The sequence below is a fragment of the Centruroides sculpturatus genome, unplaced genomic scaffold (genome assembly GCF_000671375.1).
Source record: "Centruroides sculpturatus isolate CEXI.00-Female unplaced genomic scaffold, Cexi_2.0 scaffold360, whole genome shotgun sequence".
NCBI classification, from domain to species: Eukaryota; Metazoa; Arthropoda; class Arachnida; order Scorpiones; family Buthidae; genus Centruroides; species Centruroides sculpturatus.
Window position 1 is genome coordinate 589,945 of NW_019384584.1, and position 19,597 is coordinate 609,541.

Sequence of the window (19,597 nt, forward strand, 5' to 3'; positions counted from 1 at the left end):
CATAGATGATGTAAGAGTCACTGAAATATAAGTTAGTGGTATTTAAAGAATTACATAAAGAGACTGGGTAAATATTTTAAATAATTGGGAAAAATTAGGCCAAGAATAATTTGGAAAGCAATTTATTGAAGATTTTGGAATTGAAAAAGCAGTTAAGAAAGTTATTGATTGATATCACCTAAGATACATAAGAAAACATGGGGATCCAGAATTCAAGATTTAAGAAAGTACCTAAAATTAGTTAAGGATATTTATAAAACAGATGTATAAGTAATTAATTTACAGAAATGACTTTTGTTGTTTTTATGCTTTTTCTATTGATATTAATTAACCAGAGACTTGAGTGTGAAGATTTTTATAAATTTTATCTCATGTTAATCAAATTAATCGGTTGTCATCATTGACGTGATCATTCATAACAGAAGATACCATTTCTAAAAAAAACAAGAAATGTTTTTGTAAATACAGCCAATTTTAAATTTATTACAATAAGATCTTAAAATAATTCAAATTTTTTCTTTAAGAATCAAGCTTAAAGATTTTGCTAGATATGACTAATTTTATTATGTGCAATCTAGAATCAATTTATAGAATCAATGAAAGATGAAAGCTAGTTTATTAAAAGTGTATTTTAATATCAAACTATGTGAAATGGTCTGATTTGATTGCACAGTAACTACAAAAGATTTGGATAAATTTAGAATTTATAGCATAGAACTTTAATATTCAAATTTGAAATAAATGTTACGTTTGTTATATTATTACTACTTATGCAGGTTAATTCACAGAGTTTGTAACAAAGTTTATATAGAACGTTGTACTATAACTCTTTTATATACGTCATAAATTAGATTATTTTACAGAAAAAATTTGTATAATAATTATAATTAATAAACAAAAGAAAATGTGCTGTTCCAAACATGCGTAACATACAAAGAAAAACACTACCCTGAGAAAATTAGCAAATACTCGAACTTACCTTCGAAATAGTGTCTGTGATGAATGGATAGAGTACTTATTGTGCAGGTAGTTCTCTTTTGCACAGACAACATACCACATTCACTACACAAACGTCTGGAAACATTAGACCTTGACAATAGAATATACATCACATTATAGAAAGCAGCCTTACTAAACATGTCACACAGGAAACTACAAACATGTACATTAACATCACACAACAACAGTAGTTTTTCTGTAGCTATACCTTTAGCTTGACCCACCAGCATTGCATTAAACACTAGTATTAGTTGAGTATAATATGATTTAATTCACTAACACCATAAAAAAAACATAGCAGAATCAATTTATTATTACATTTCTTTAAAATGTTTGATACTAATTCTGTTTAAATTTGAAGAAACAGTTCTGTTTTTTATTTATTTTTTTAACATGTTTATGAATTTAACTGTATATAAACATCAAATTATTTATAACTTCAAAAAAATTGATTTTTTTAATAACTATTGTAAATATTTTGAATTCAAAATTATTTTACAATGTAAGGTTTTGTATTTTTATTTTAGATGTTCAGAGAGATTATACACTGGCATCCAAAGGATATTTCATTCAAGATACAATAAACTTTAAAAAGTATATTTTTATGTCCAATTTTTCGACGACAACAAAACTGCTTTATTTCATTGTTATTAACAGGTATTTTTATTTAAAATTATATTAACCATAATATTGATAATTTTACATGTAACTATTTAATTAATCGCGGGTACATTTGTAATTATTATTCTAATTAAAAATATTAAATATTCATTTAGAATGGTTATAATAAGTTAAGAGGATATGTATTATGTATAAATAAGGAGATACATTTACCAGTTTGAGCCAATATAATCAAATATGTATATAAAGTAAACCAACTATTTTTAACCAGTAAGTTACTCAATAGAAAGCAAACACTTTTTGATCACTTTCAATGAGTGTATTTGATGCACTCAAAGAATTAAAATATGCATTATTGAAAACATTTTTTTCCCTCTGTTAAACAACTTAATTCCAGTTGTAATTATTTATTTTGTGATTAAATCATTTGATGGATCAATATTTTTCTTAAACTTTTCAAATAAACTTATTTCTGTTGATTTTAATATCTCTATTGATAAGTAAACTACTATATATTTATTCATTATTGCATTTATTTGGTCGAAATGTTTAGAATATCAAATTTTAAATGAAATGATTAATTATTGAAAAATGTTTTTCTAACATCACATCTTATATTTCACTCAAAAATAACTGTCAGGAATTTTTTAAAATTATAAATTAAAATATATAATTTTTTTAAAAGAAATTATTTTTACAAATTTTTAATGTGAAAAAAAAAATTTCACATAATCTTTATAGTTATCATTATTAAATTTCAAGTATCATTTGAAATATAAAAAAAATTAAAAATTACCATGAAAACAGCCCTGTAAGTATAAAAATTAATTTTTCTAAATTTTTAACTGGATTACATCTAGCCAGGTACTGTTAAGAATTATGGCAGAATGTAATATATATGGTCATACAGGATTCTTGATGCATTGTTTTTCCCACTGAAGAACAAATTTTTTTAACTGTCTTTACCAATAGTGATGAATGCAAAAAGATGCAACACTGACAGTTCTGCATGCACATATCATACATCTGGTTCAAAATATTATGTAAAAGCAGGAAAAGATTCTCAGCTATATTGTATATTTTTTCTTTTTATTAATATTGAATATATTTCTAGAATAATATTTCTAAAAGAAATAGCTTGTTTCTGAAGTTTTCAAATTGCAAATGGATAAAATGACAAATATTCTAACATGTATGATTTAAGTTTGCAGTTAGTGAAGTCAAAGAGAATATTTTAAAGATATAACTTTGAAAAGAATAACTTATGATTTATTATTATTTATATATGTTACCAGCCAAACCCAATTTCAGGCCAAACGGGTTTAACCTACGTGTGTCAGGATATACTAGTTTAGCCCAGGACAATCTAGTTTGGCCTAAACACTTTAGGCTTAACTAGTTTGACCTAGGCCGAACTGATTTAGAATTATTATTCAAGTATATTATTAATGGTTAAAATAAAATTAAAAGGCAATCAATTAGATGAACAATATTTATTCAAACATAGTCTACTTAATTATAAAAAAAACGGTATTGATTAGAAGTGACAGTTGTACAAAACTATGAAATAAAAATAAGCTAATCAGTACTTATCAGTTTGTATTTTTTTTTATTAAACCATGCACTTTTAAAGGTAATTAACTTTCGAGAATATTTTCAAAAATTCAAACGAAATAATAAAAATAATTTTNTTAAAAATAATTTTTAACGATAAAATAGCAACGATTATTATTTTTAAAAAAAATTTGTTAGGCTAAACACAGATGAAAATTCAATGTGAAGTTGGTTAATAGCGATATACTAATAAACTAATTACATGGAATATACTAATATCCTAATATACTATACTAATAATGTATTTTTTTCCTTGTTTTCGGTTATCCGATTTTTTCAGTTATCCGACCAATGTCCCCAATTGAGTCGGATAATCGATGCTCTACTGTATATATAAAAGTTCATGCATAGAAAATACTTGAAATGAATGTGAGAGTTATTATTAAGAGCAAGGTTATTATAAAACTTAGATCAACTTAGTTTTAATTACTGCTTGTCATTTCACAGTTCTTTCACAATTTCAAAAACTGCAATTCCCAAGATTACAAGAAAATATCAGGATTTAACTCTCTCCCCATATTCACCACTTTGTCCTGACATGTTTGTGGTGTTAATAAAAACTTTTATATCTGTATTAGACAATTTTAAACGTTGGGCTTGAATAGGAAAATATTCTGGAAGAAACATTGAGCTGCTTTCAGATGTTTATAGATGTATATATACACCATGCTGGGATAAAATGATAGCTGGGTAAGTGCTACAGTGGACCGTAGACATAGCTGTAAGTAAACATGGATCGTTATATCTAACATGTAAGATTAAATATGTCTGGAAATGAAGGGTCGGATGTAGGTCTAGATAGCATAACTGGTAATGCATCCGCACAGTAAGTGGGAGTTGTGGAGTTGAGTCCCACTCTGGGCTAATTCTTTTCTTCCAGAATATTCTAAATTATTTAGTAAATATTAATTTAATAAGAGATGGTAACTAATGCCTACTTCTAGTACTAAATTACTTAGAATTTAATTAATAGAAGCAGTAAAGTAGCCCAATTCATTATGATGATTATTTCAGTCTTTAAAAATAAGCAAAACAAACTTAATTTTAAGAAAAACATAAAATGTGTTATAAGAAATGGACATACCACACTTTTTTCAAGAGTTAAAAAAAATAACTGCTGATAATACTTTAGCAAAAGAACTGACAACCACCAAGTTGTGCCTATGCATTAAGCAGTGAATATAGATTGCTTGAGAATGGGTCACTCTTTTAAGGAAAAATAATACCTTGATTTTTATCCAATTTGACACCAACTCATACCAATAATATATCATCAGTCAAACTATACTTGTCTAAAAACTCTACAATGAATTTTACAATCTTAGGGCATCTCTGGGGCAGAGCAATTTAAGAAACTGTTCTACTTCTAAACCCTTGGCAACTGTTGATTATTGATCTTTCTTGTAATATCTAGCTTTGTCAGCCTTTAAAAATACAACCCACGTGGGCACTGTAGCTATTTTCTGAAAAGTGAGTTGGGTTACAATGTATGTGATTTCAGTTTTTGGTTCAATAACATGTTTGTACTCCAGTTTGAAAAGCTTTTTTCATGTTTGGTAACAATATCATCAATTTTTTCATCAATAAAATTTGCTCTAACTTTTCGAACCTGGGCTCTGATGTACTAGATACAATATAATGTCAATCAGCTTCAAAAATAATCTCTATTCTGCACTACTTCATTTCCATTTTGCATACATTTCCTGTCGAAAATTGTCTCTACTTGAAGCAATAGATTTTACCTTATTTTATGTTATTTGTCATCTCCAAACTGATTTTTTGGAAAATTAATTTGGATGGATTTTTCTCAAGATTGCCCAGATTTAACAAAGCAAGGACTTGTACTGCAACTCAAAACTTTGAAACCAGACCAGTTCTATTTAATAGAGAATTGAATGTTGATTCCAAAAATGCTCAATTGCCGCAATATCCCTTAGTTTTTGAGATATTGACAGTTAGAGTTGACAATTCATGCAAGAACAAATGCTTCTCTACAGCATGTCCTCTGTAGCAGAATGGTTAAGGCAGACACTTCATATAAGAAAGGACACTGTAGTCAGCATACAACTAGTTGACTATTTGAGGTTTTGCTCGAATTGATGATAAATAATCTGAATTTAGTTTCAGAAAAACTAGATTATACTTTTGCTGCAAACATTGTAACAATATGAAAATAAAAACAAACCAACTGAATTTGGAAAAATGGCAAATGATGAACACTAGGATAAAAATATTAAGAAATATTTTTAAAAACATTTGAGAATGTAGATGTAGACAACTTTCCATATTAATTAGTAACAGCAGTAGTCAGTATGAAGCTAGAGCCAAAATTATGCTCTTTCAATTTGTTGGCATTCCTTTTAAAAGTATGTGAAAAATCAAAATGGCATGTAAAATCAACCTTTTAAAATAAACTGAAAAGGTTTGTTCAGTAAACCCATTTCATAAAGAAGTGTGAATGGTTTTGATTTTACAAGTAATTGCTTCCAGCTTTGATTCTGGATTTTAATCGAAGTAGTTCCAGAAACATGCATATTAAGTTATACAGGGTGCATAGGAAAGTCCCTTTAACCGGAAAATTCTTGCGAATGGAGAGAGCTACAGCTATGCAAGTGAGGTAACGGTATAGTAAAGCAATACTGCCCGACCTAATGCAAATGACAGCAGCGTCCCTAGTGGCAAAATTTAGAAGATAGGCAGTGCAAATTGAAAATGAAAACAGATAGAGCAAACTTTCCAATTAGAAAGTTTTAGAGCATCAATTAATTAGTACAAAATGACATGTGGTTCACACAGATAAGATAAATTGTCGCCTGTATACCCAAAAATGTCCAAAAGCGATGCACACCATTTTGAGTAAACATTTGAAAGAAATAGCCATAGGTATGAAGAAATATGCACAATTTATTGCATAAAATACATATTTACGAGGGTCGTCCCAGAAGTACCCAACCTGACATATAAATCACGGTACTTGTTTGAAAAAAACGACTGTGTTCGAAAGTATCGACCTTATAAAGCTTAAGTTTGAAGATACTATGTTGTTTAGTATTTTTTTGCCAGCCATCAATAGTGAACAATGTCAGTGAATTTGTAAACATGGAAAAAATTGGCCATCGTTATGTGATACAATACTTTCATTTGAAAGGTTTCAGTCCAACCAATATTAAAGTTGAGCTAGATTCTACTCTGGGGGAGTCTGCTCTCTCATTTACAACAATAAAAATATTGGGTGGCAGAGCTTAAACAAGGCCATACGAGCTGCCAAGACGAATATCGCAGTGGATGACCAAGTGAGGTGACCATGCCAGAAATGGTGAAAAAAATCCACCAAATGGTATTGGATGACCATCAACTCAAAGTGTGAGAGCTAGCAGACACGGTATGCATTTCAAAAAGTGCTGTACATCGCATTTTGACTGAAAATTTGGACATGAGAAAGCTGTGTGCCGCATTTGCTCACAACGAGACAAAAACAGCGTCATGAGGATGTTTCAATTGAGTGATTGGCAATGTTTCGCCACAAAAAAGCCGAGTTTTTGGGTCAATTCTTAACCATGGATGAATTGTAAGTCCATCACTTCACATCTGAGATGAAAGAACAGTCGAAACAATGGACTGAAAGAGGAGAATCAGCTCCAAAGAAGCAAAAACAGTTCCATCTGCTGGCAAGGTCATGGTGTGTTTTTTGGGATGCGTGTGGGATAATTTTCATTGATTATCTTTAAAAAGGAAAAAGAATCGACAGTGAGTGTTATGTGAACTTATTGCAGTGCTTGAGGATGAAATCAAGAAAAACGGCCACATTTGGTGAAAAAGAAAGTGTTGTTTCATCAAGACAATGCACCAGTTCACACATCCATTATTGCGATGACCAAAATCAATGAGTTAAGGTTCAAATTGCTTCCTCACGCACCCTATTCGCCAGATTTAGCCCACTTGGATTATTTTCTCTTTCCAAATTTGAAAAAATGGCTTGATAGTAAAAGATTTGCCAACAATGAAGAGGTGGAGTCTGCAGTTGATGGCTATTTTGAGAAGCTTGACAGTTCTCACTATAAACAGGGAATCAAAACTATTGAACAGCGATGGGAAAAGTGTATTGTGCTAAAAGGAGACTATGTTGAAAAATAAAGATGTGTTTTCCCAAATTTTTTGTGTCTTTTTTGTTAGGTCGGGTACTTTCTTGATTAGTTTGGGTACAATCAATAGATTGAAAACGTTTTGTGTTATTAATAAATCTCTCAGCGAGTGATCAGGTGTTGATTAAGTTATTATTTTCTGCTGAGTATGCTTCGGTTGTTTATAGATTTATTAATACATTATATAACTCATTATTCATAATGAATCATAAAAATATGTATTTTTTTTTTTATAAGTTTAAATGCATTTTTTGCCAAAGTAACATCAGTCTAATTTTTAGCCTAAAAGCCACCATGTTAACTGTTTTTACTTTTGTTAAGATTGTATAGGCATGTTGAGATGACTAATAACAAAAGTTCAGTTATTGAAACTAAAAACAAAATATAGATTGCAGAACAATGTGTCATATTTCATTGAACTTCTGTTATATGATCCTGACAGTAATGTGGTATCATCATATTTGCTAGCTTAATAATAGAGTGTAGAATAGATCCCTGGTCTAGTTTCAAAGTTTTGAGTCACAGAACAAGTTCTTTCCTTCTAAGTATTGTCCTCTTCCCTCAGTCAGTTTAGTCCAACTTCTTCACCTGAACCAACTATGACTGATATTGATGGATTGCTTTCTATAGTTGTTCATGTTCAATCTCAATAATATCATTAGTTGTTTCTCCTTGGCAATTATTTTAAATTTATATTTTTGAAAAATGTCTTGGAATTTCTTTATCTCCTAACTGAGAAAACTGTACTTGAATGCACTCAATCACTCAGATAGCTGAATGGTGTATGGTGGTCATGGTATTTACAAGTGTACCTTTGTACAGTACAATAAGATGTTTCTCAACTTCATTCTGATTTCCAGAATTTTCTGCCAGCTTGACCAATGCTAAGTATTGACTGGCCCGTATGTGTCCATTATTGATTGTTATGTTCATATGATACAACTAAATAGTTCCGTGTTCTGTCCACTTATCTGCTAATAATGACAAAAACTTACAAAAAATTTACTATCCATGTTTGATATTCTTATTTTTAATGACTGTAAACCAAATAAAAGCATTAAAGTACAACTAATTACTACACTATACTCTCAATTATCTGGTACCCTGTATTCTCCCTAGTGTAACTGATTTTAGTACTTCCATTACCATGAAAGTGTTTGTCATGTCACATATCCTGTTTTCCTGTTTACTTGGGTTTGATTTCTTGGATGGATAAATTGTACAGCACATTAGCCTGCTGTATATTTTCCCACCTGCCATCAAAAGTAATCAGTAACAAAGGACAACATATCATACCATTCATTGCTTTTAGGCTTAGACATTCTCAATAATCCAGCACTCTCATTAATCTGGCACCCTTCTGTGCAAGAAATGGCCAGATAAGCAAGATCCAGTGTATTTAGGCTGTTCATTATGTAACTAATTATACCACATAATGAGTTTTACAATCTAATTTGGTTTTACTTTTAATTTGTTTTTTATTATTTTAGAAATTTCTTGGAGCATCGGTCTTATAGTGACCTACTTATGCTTCTGATCACAGCTATTTATCTATTTATTTTGCCAGGTCACAATAGTAAATCCTACTTTATTAAATTAATAAAGCATATACACAGTGACTGCAATATTCCATCTACTAAGTAGCAAGCACTATTATTACATTAATGATGTTAGATTAACTATTCTGACATTTATTAATGACATCTATATCCAATTATTTAGTTTTGTTACAATACATATATAGCATAAATCCTTAAAAATTCTCTTTGCTTATCATTTCTCTTCTACTACAATATTGTTTTAGTGCTACATTTCCTTGATTCTAAGATACACTTTAGAAAATTCATTTTTATTTTTCTGAAATAGAGATATGTCTAACAAACACTGGAATCTTACATTTACAGTCCAAAACAACAATCAATAGTCATTGTGAACACATCATGTGATGCATATTACACCAGTACAACCAAAACCATTTATTAAATGTCAGTCACATCAATTTAAATGAGTTTTGCTGGCAATGAGAGTGTAATTTAATTTCCTTTTTAACATTAAAAAAAACATCCAAGATGACATTATGATGCAACTAAAAAAAAATGAGAACATACTGTACACAAAAGAGCCTGAAAATGAACATTATCTATTTCATAGCATCTGTATTGTTATTTAACAAAACTTTTCGAAAACAAAACTTATGAAAGAAATTTTTTCTTTTGTAAAAAATCCTAAAAAATTTGATTGTAGAATCAAAGTGCATTATAGAATCAAAGAAATACAGTATATTATTTCTTTTATTTCCCCATTAAAGTGTTATTTAATGCTGCTTAAATCAAATTATCAAAAGATCTAATTATTAACATACAAAAACAAGTTGTTTAAAAGAATTATATTTTCTGTTTTAAATAGATCAATGTCAATTTATACCATGAAGAATATATTCTTCATGAAAGCTTCTATAAATATAAAACTACTAATAAATAAAATATATTTTTTATAAGCATATGATTTCTTATGATATAATATCTGTTTATGTTCTTTACATAAACAGATATTATTAATTATATATGATAGAAATAACTAATTCTATTTAATTCTAATTATTAAACTTTCACAATATATAACTCAGCTTTGAAAATTCGCCACCATATTTATATAAAAATTTACCTTGTCCCCAGTCAACTATTTTGTCTGACAGTGATCAATCATACTGCATTTTAAGGTATTATAGAACAAAATGGTTTAAAACAGATATGATAGGGAACCACATATGAAATGTATTTGGAAATAATTTTATTTTATAATAAAACTTGCTTTAAAATGAAATTTTATATTATGATTCTTTGTTTTTAATACGGTTTATAATTAAAATGTAGAAAATTCAAAAAGAAAAACTAATTTCTGGAATTTTCATTTAAGGAAAAAGAAGCTATTTATCATTTATATTATTCTGAGAAATAACAAGCAAGCTTACTTTTAAAGAATAAACATAAACCCCAACTATGTTTTTATACAGATTCTTTTTACTCAATTTTGATCTAAAATGGTCTGGAAAAAATTTAATTCTCTTTTTACACAATTTGTTTTGATCAATAATTGTTTTTTTTTTTCAAACCCCTATTTAATTTTAACTCTAAGAAAGGAAATTCACACTTCTTTTTCTAGAAAATTGCTGTTTTTAAGAAAACTTTTACAATATGCATTTAAGGCTGCTTCACACATTCAAATAATTTTAAAATTTGGCATTTTTTTACAACTTATTTGAATGTGTGTAGCAACAGCCAGTCTTTTGTTCCAACTTTATCCTGCAGTTGAAGCAGTTAGAATATGCAAATTTCTAATTATTTATAGAAATATTACTTACTTCTGATATACGCATATATATACCCCTGCTATTTTGACCAATATCAAAATAAAAGTTTTTATTTTCTACACGCATGTGGCGACCTTCTGGCAATTCGCCTTTAAATCCTAAAAATAAAAAAATTGTTTATTGTAAAACTTTAAAACAGTAATAAAATAATTTTTATTTTGGAGACAAACTAATTTTACTAGATATTTATTTCATAAATATATAAAGCAAATACTCTTGTTTTCAAATATAATTAAAAACAAAATTTAATGTTCAATTATGAAAATGTAGAAAACTTATCATCATAACTGATATAAATACACAGTAAATGCCCAGATTCTGATAAACAACAAATATTTATTTATTAAGGAAAGTTTATGGTTTCATATAAACTCATCTTCAGTCTGCAAATAAAAATAGAACACGGAACAAATTGTTTCCCATTCTATTTTTCTATGTTTAATATATTCAAAAAAACCTATACAAAACAGAAACTTGCCTAAATGGAAAATAAATCTCAGAATGGAAATACTTTCTATGTATAATACTATTATAAACTGGAAATTTGTCTAATGCAGAAGAGTTTTGAGTATATAGCAATTAAATCATAATTAAAATATGTTCCACGAGTACTGAATTTTTATATAGATTTTTTATTTCTGTATATTTTCATTTTAGTGTTTTCAGCACAGCTTTAAAATTTGAAGTGCTTAAATTGAAGAAGAAATAATTATAATTGCCTTACAGTCCTTATAATTTATTTTTAGTTGTCTACTTGGACATTACTCATTAACAGGACTTCTCATTATTGTGTCAATTTTTAAACACCAGTGTAAAGTCCTATTAATGAGTAATGTCCAAGTAGACAATTAAAAATAAATGAAAAAGAAATAGTTCTAAATATGATATATAACAACATTTTTTCAACTTTTTTCTTTTTCTGTATTAATAAAAACAAAATATCTGTCAAAATGGAAAATTTTGGCTGGTATTGTCACATTTGTTTTAGACAGAGTTTTACTATATTTAAAATACACTCAATTGACAAAAAGTTATGCACCAAGAAGGAAGCATTGAAATTGCATTAAAATTTATTAGTGTAAATGTAATGATCATGGTAATAAGTGATTACAATATTATATCAATATCAAGAGATAAGTTCCACTGTAATAATGATACAATTTAAAGAAATTTTTAGTACCTTGTAGGCAGGGCCGCCGTAAGCGGGCATGCAAGGCGTGCACCGCACGCGGGCGGCACGTCCAGGGGGCGGCAAAGAGCCTTTCTGGCAAGCTCAGCATAGGTAATCGTAGTTAAACAGGGGGTGGCATAATCGGTATTGCACACGGGCGTTCAAACAGCTAGCAGCGCCCCTGCTTGTAGGATCACCTCTTGCCTGGATACATAAAGCAATATGTTCAGACTTGAAGGCATACAGGCACTTATATTATCTGTGACAGATTTACCCACAGATGTTACAAATGTTGCCACAGATCCATCACACTCACAGATGATTAAAGTTGGTGTCCCATATGGTCCTCAAAAGTTCAATGGGTAACATATCTGGAGATTGGGCAGATCAAGAAAGTGTGGCAATGTGACAAAGACATTCCTGGGAAATCCTAGATGTGTGCAGCCAAGCATTATCTTGATGGAAAATGACTATTTGCAACTATGCTACAAAATGGAACAAGAGGTTACAGAATTTCCTGAACTTACTGATGTGCTGTCAATATTGTTTTTACCACTAAGAGTATCCAACTGTCATACAAGATGACTCTCCAGACTAGCATGCCAGCAGGTGCAGTGTGTTGCTCAACAATAAATACAGGATTGAAGTACTCACCAGTGATCTTCCAAACACTAAGATGTGGTCATCCATTCATAAACAAAATTGGGATTCACTGCTAAAGACAATATTCTTCCAGACTATGCATGCTTCTCTGTCACAGTACAACTGGAAATAATGCCAATGATGTTGAAGTGCTAATCAGGGACAGATTGAGGCTACAGAGACTTAAGCCCTCATCATTCATTAAAATTGAAGTTCAAACAAAAAAAATTAAAATTTATTTGTTTGAAATTCAAAACATTGTTTTTAAAAACCATGATGGCAAATATAGTTTTTCAGACTAATTCAATACAATTCTTTTGTGCATGTTAATAAAAAGATACTTATTAATTATTAAAATGTTTAAAATTTTTTAGGTAGTCCTTTCTTTGAGTTCTAGATCCATCACTGATGCTAATAGCAGGGGGGACAGCAACTGCTATATATGTAAATTTGCATCTGCTAGTCATTTGTCAATGGTAGAGGAAGATATAAAGTTTGTAGCAAGAGAAAAACTATCTGTTTCTGGATGGGTGATAAAGATGCCATTGCAGCTGCTGCTGTTGTCATGATCAAACAATTACCTATTTTTGTGCTCTGTCTGGTATGCCCAGAGTTTATCTGCCATGTATGCATGTCCTTGCATGTTAACTACCCCCAACATCATCTCAAAGTCAGGTCAGAATGGTCCAGATGACAAGCAATTCAACAAAAAAGTCAAATATATGATTGTGGCATTATATGTGAGTAATAATAATGATTAATGAGAAAAATTCTATTAACACAAAGTTTATGTTAACATCATCAACAGTTTTTCTCATAAATAATAGCAAAAAAGTCACCCTGCTTCTCTCAGATCAATAATGCAGTATTTCTCAAACTCTGTCAGTTGTGTGTAATGCCTTTGACCGTGTCAAACAGACATGTCTCCCATTCAAAGATCTGCAAACAACAGGTACATTAAAAATTCTGAATATAGTGAGCCACTTTTCGTAGTAAACTGGGGTAACAATTTAAAGGTATTCAGTGGCATTATCAGGTGTGCAATCAGACCATACTGTACTACTCATTTACATAACTGTCTGATGTATGCTGTATGTAGGCTTACCAGACATCCTGTTTTGACAATGTTGTCCCAGTATCCTGGCCAGTTTGTCATTTTGTCCTGGTTATTTGGTAGAATTTTAAAAGTGTCAAATATACAAGAAGTAAAAATAGTGCAGCCTCGAGTAAAATGGTGATTTGGCAACTAAATAATCCCCTCTGTTATACTCACTGTTGCCAATCTAAATATTTCATATCCAGATCTAAGTACTTTTAATGCTGTCTACATGTTTCCCCCGAAAATTTATAGCATATGGCCTAATGAATTTAGATGTTTTATTTCTTCATTCAGATATTTTTTCACATAATTTATAATAGCATGTAGCCTACAAGATCCAGATATTTTTATTTCATTTTTTAGATATTTTGTTTCAATTAGAGTTGGCAACACTGAAACTTACACTGTCCATTCATTGCTGAACATGTCATATCTTAGTTGAGTTCAAATTGCTAGTTGGCATTTGCAATTATTTCGTACTGTACATTTTAATCTCTGAAATGCCAAAAAGAAACCATGTGCTTATTGATGATTGAAAAAAGTCTGATCATATTGACAAAGTGAAATATGAACTGTGCTTTTCAGAATTTTCAGTAACTCATGATGGGTGTTTAAACATTAAAAATCACTTTAAATAATATAAGGCAAGCAACAGGAACTTCCTCAAGTATATTGTCATATTTTAAATATACTGATTTAAGTGACAAAGAATTTTTAAAGAAAGTTCACATTAGTGATAAATATTAATAACTTCTTAATAATAAGATACATTTATTTAAGTTACTAAAAATTGCTTTTAACTCGCTGTTTTTGTTAACAGCTTCTTTATTTAGCCTTTTCAATCACAGGTACTTTCCTAATAAGCTTTATTTTCTGTTGTGAGTATTTTCTCAAAATTGTCTTGGTTTGAAATAAAAATATTATGATAAGCCTAGCTATATGCCAAGTTTTGCAGTAATTAGACAATTCTATCTGGGTGCTTAACTCTTTTGTCAGTGAATGCATTTAATGAAACAATTTTTAAATTAATCAAATTTTACAAATGCACTGAAGTCAAGTGGAATTATTATTAGACACAGATATATAGAATAGATCTTTACTCCATAAATAGGTATTCCAGAGCACTTTTGTGCTTACTTACTGATGATCTTTGTAATAGTAAAACAATTGTAATTTAAATGAAATTTTTCAATATTTTGATTCTGTTTTTGTCTGTCTTCCAATATTTTGACTTGTTGAACTGTAGACCTATAAATTAAATTCTCATTGTCATCCATCTCTCTGTCCTTTCTTAATCTCAAGAATGGAGTTAGATGAAAGTTGAGACCAGATATGGAAAGCTTAAGACAGGAGGTCCCAATTAACTATATACAAACTTCCAGTTTGCATCAGAAGTCATATTATTTCAATTCAAAAAGTTTTCCCTAAAAGAAGTTAAGATAGATAGATGACCAGCATGACTCTATTGCTAGCAGGAAAGTATGTACAGATTAAAGACATTAATAATTTGAAGTGGAGAGCATATATTTTAAATTAAATAAATTAAAAATATGATTAAAAATTGCAGCCCAGCTTTGTGATGATTTCACAATAAATAATTATTTTATTGATTTATGTTCCACATTCTACAAGATTATCTACACTGCTGTAGCATTCTGTCCATGGAAGCTATGGAAAAACCACTTCCCTTGTATTTTCTAAAATATAAATACATAGTGTGCAAATATTTTTCTATTTTAACATACTTTGAATTACTTAAAATTAATATTTTATTATAACTGCATTATGTATTTTATTACAAATTTCTATACATGTGAAAAACAATGATAAGATTGCTATTGTATATTTGAATATAAATTTGTATATGCATAATCTTATTTCGTCCATTAGTGCATATCTATCGTATATGCATATTTCCAATGGAAGCGCTGTATTGTCAAATATGATATAGCTTCCACGGTGAAAATATTTGAATCGTGTAAAGCAGCCATATTATATACATTTGCACATGCGCTTTACAGAGCATCAACCTCACATGGTTTAGCACATGGATATTACACACCAAAATATTGTATAACACTTCCAATGATTAGGTTTGTGTATAATTTTTTTGGAAACAGAGCTTCCCTATTGTCAAATGTCACCACACACCATTGCTACATTGCAAGTTTTTAAACTATCACTTACAAAAACCAAAACTCCAGCCAGTAAAACAAAATGTTGGAGGAAAACAAACATTTTCAATTGCTTTGAGCAACCAAGTTCAGGTTAAGATGTAGAGGCTCCCACATAAGATACAAAAGAGGGCATTGTTGATGTTCACTTGCATGTCCAAGGCATATATGGCTAATGCTGTAATAGTTTGCCTTTTATTAATTGTATTGAGATGTTCCTGTAAACATTTTAATGGACATATCATAGTACTGTATCAATGTACTGTAGATGCTGGCCCTCTCTGTTGCTCTGAAGAAGTATAGAGTATACTCCTGAAAAATACAACTTATTCTGAGGATTCTTGGTATTTATAAACAAAAACATACTTACTCGTGCCTCTAACCGGTGTGTAGAAATACAAAAATAAATAATTTTGTAAAAACAAATGTTTTCCAAACACCTTCCGTGTCTTCTTCAGGTGAAACGGTTACCTGAAGAAGACACGGAAGGTGTTTGGAAAACATTTGTTTTTACAAAATTATTTATTTTTGTATTTCTACACACCGGTTAGAGGCACGAGTAAGTATGTTTTTGTTTATTATACACCCCACTGTGCACGAAGAAGTTATACAGTATCTTGGTATTTATATTAGCATAGATGGTGGGGTTCCTTCTATAGGCCAAGGAAAGGTTCTTTCTACTTCTCAGTATTATATAGCCATCAGGATCTTGTTATACTGTACAATCTAGAATTTATGATCCACCATTGCAGAATTTTAGTCTTGCTCCACACACTTGTTTAATAAACTTTTTATTAATCAAGATGGATACCTGTGCTATGGTATCCATCTCAATTAATAAAAAGTCCTATAGAGAAAGTTATCTCCAGCTTGAAGGGCATTATTTGAAAAGTTTAAATAGAATTCTAAAAAATTCTGTCAGAAGTTTAGCTCTCAGGAAACGAAAGTGAATAGTACCAGAAAAACTACACTTGTAAGCTTATTATATATTCTGGTGAATGGACAAAAGGTTCAGGAGCAGCCAATTTCAAAACTTTAATGAACCTATTTGCTTTGAACCAAGTGAAGAAGCAAGTTTCAACTGAAATAAGAAAGCACTTTGTAGATAAATGAGCAAGGATTTTATCTTTAAAAAGGTTATCTGAGATACTCAACAAGTATGATAATATCCAAGTAGCCAGGTGACCAAAACTCAATGAAAAACAATGTTCAAGACTGATTATTCAATAGAAACGGAAAATAAATTTATTTTAAAGGAGGAACCAATAAATTGGAAGTAGGAAGGCTGTAGGTAGTCATATTTTGAATAAGAATGTTTTTGAGGAATGTTGACTTCTTAAGAGTGTTTGAGATTGCAATGCCCAAGAATACCTGGATATCATGTCTACAACAATAGTAAACAGGTTATTTTCCAGTCAGAAGTTGGTAACAGTTACAGGAAAGTTCAGAAAGACTAAGGCCAAGGCTATAGTCCTAAATAGCAGCATGGACTGAAACTGCATTTCCTAAGAAACAAAACTATAGCAATGTGGCCAGAAATCTGTTGACATCTTGTTATTGAGTTGAAAAAGAGATGCAGATTCTATCATAAAACAGATGAGCTAGAAGGGGAAAGATATTAAGAAAGGAACAAAAACAATTCACAAGAATCTGATAAATTAAAATATACTAAAACAGAGAATAAGATAGTTTGTTCAGAAGACAGAGAAATGAAGACACTGGTAGAGAATAATTCCACTGAAAAAGAAAGATGGAAGAAACAAAAGAGATGATTAGTTGACTACACTGTCTGGATGACAAATGCACAATGAATGTCAATTTGTAATGACAATAGGAAAATGTTAAAAATAGAAAAATCTTGCAACCAGTAGTTAACAGAGTTTAAAGGATTTTATAAAAAAATATCAGAGATGTTTGTTATACTGTTGTGTATAAAAATGAAAATAGTTGACTTCAATAGACATGAAGATATCAAATTAGCCATTGAGATACAGTAATACCTCGACTTATGATACCCCAATGCGAACCCGGAGTTATGCGATTTTCAAATCTCGTCGATTCATCTTTTGTTTGAGCGCCACGCAACTCTTGATTACTCATTCCCTCACACTATTGTTCAGCTTACATGTTCGGACGTGTCGCGCAGAATCGACACATAGCTACAATTTATTTTGTGTTATTTATTTCTGTGTTTGTTATATTTACGGAGATTTGAGAGACTCTATGTGATGATTTCTTGTAACCGTGAACGAATCAAAAGACAAGATAAGATTAACGAGAACATTTATTAGCTTACATCCGACTTGGATTTTACACAAATTGTGAAATTATACCCTGACCTGCGCTAATTCGACTTATGCGGTTATCGCTCGGTCCCACCTATCACATAAGTTTAGGGTATTACTGTACACCAGGAAATAAGAATTTAAAATTTACAAAATGACTCCAATAATATGAGTATATTACTGGAGTCATTCCAGACCCAGAATGTGATTTCTCCTACTCTTTACTTGAAACCTAAATTGCCATCTCAGATAGATTAAAATGGTATACTATAAAGTTAAGGTCTGGCTAGTTACTATCAGTTTCCTTACTGTGATTGCATATAAATTACAGGAGGTAGATAGTGCCAGTTCTCCATTGTATGTGAAATTATAATAGTAGTCATAGTACAAAAAATGTTCCTTTTGGTACTAATGTTTATATAAATTATATTAGTTATGTACTATGTACAGTACATTGGAATGACTAAACTACTAGGTGAGGACCGAACCTTTGCTTTGATTTTGTCCTAATGTATTGGGTTGTTTGGAAAGTAATTTCGTTTTTTTTACCATTAGACGGATTAGTCATATTTTTCCTGCCATTTTCATTCTAAACCATATAATAATTATATATTTTGACAGCTAGCATTTTAAGGCTTATTTGTAAAAAATTTTGTTTGCTTTTGAGCAATTGTTTATTTTTTGTATCCCATCAAATATGGAAGATCAAAAGCAGCATTTTCAACATATTTTGCTCTTTTATTACCAAAAAGGTAAGAATGCTGTTCAAGCGAGAAAAAAATTGTGTGACATGTATGGAGAAGATGTATTGACAGAACGACAGTGCCAAAACTGGTTTACAAAATTTTGTTCTGGCAATTTCAATATTGAAAATGCACCACATTGTGGACGACCAATTGAAGCCAATGAAAACAAAATAAAAGTACTGATTGAAGCAAACTGCCAAATAATAACACGTGAAATCACTAAAAGATTAAATTTGTCAAATTGAACTGTTTATGATTACTTGAAACAAATTGGTTTCGTTTCAAAGCTTGATATATGGGTTCCACACATTCTTAACGAGAGATGCTCTCTTTCGTGGGATTTTAATGAAATTTTTTTTGGAGCTTTTACCAGACAATTTAACAATTGATTTGAAAGTGTAATGCCATTGAGTAAGCAAATTGAGTAATATCATCAAACAGAAAAGGCAGCCAGAATTGATCAACAAAACAGTTGTAGTGTTTTACCACGATAATGTCAAATTTCACACAAGTTTGGTAACTTGTCAGAAACTGTTATAATTTAGATGGAACGTGCTATCACACCAACCATATTTGCCAGATCAAGCACATTCAGATTATTACTTGTTCTGGTCTATACAAATTTTTTTAACTGTAAGACATTTACTTGAAATGACAATGTCAAAAATCACTTGGATCAGTTTTTTGTAAGCAACGATCAAAACTTTTATGAATGTGAAATCATGCTACTACCA

At 30.2% G+C, this 19,597-nt stretch overlaps 1 protein-coding gene across 1 annotated transcript in view; it reads right to left on the reverse strand.

The window, feature by feature from the left end:
- The window catches only part of LOC111624547 (transcriptional activator protein Pur-beta-like), a 74,827-nt gene that overhangs the window by 11,915 nt on the left and 43,315 nt on the right, over positions 1 to 19,597 (reverse strand). The window contains exon 5 of the mRNA XM_023367423.1: positions 10,738 to 10,844. Within this exon, the coding sequence (XP_023223191.1) occupies positions 10,738 to 10,844 (107 nt within the window). The remainder of the gene's footprint in view (positions 1 to 10,737; positions 10,845 to 19,597) is intronic.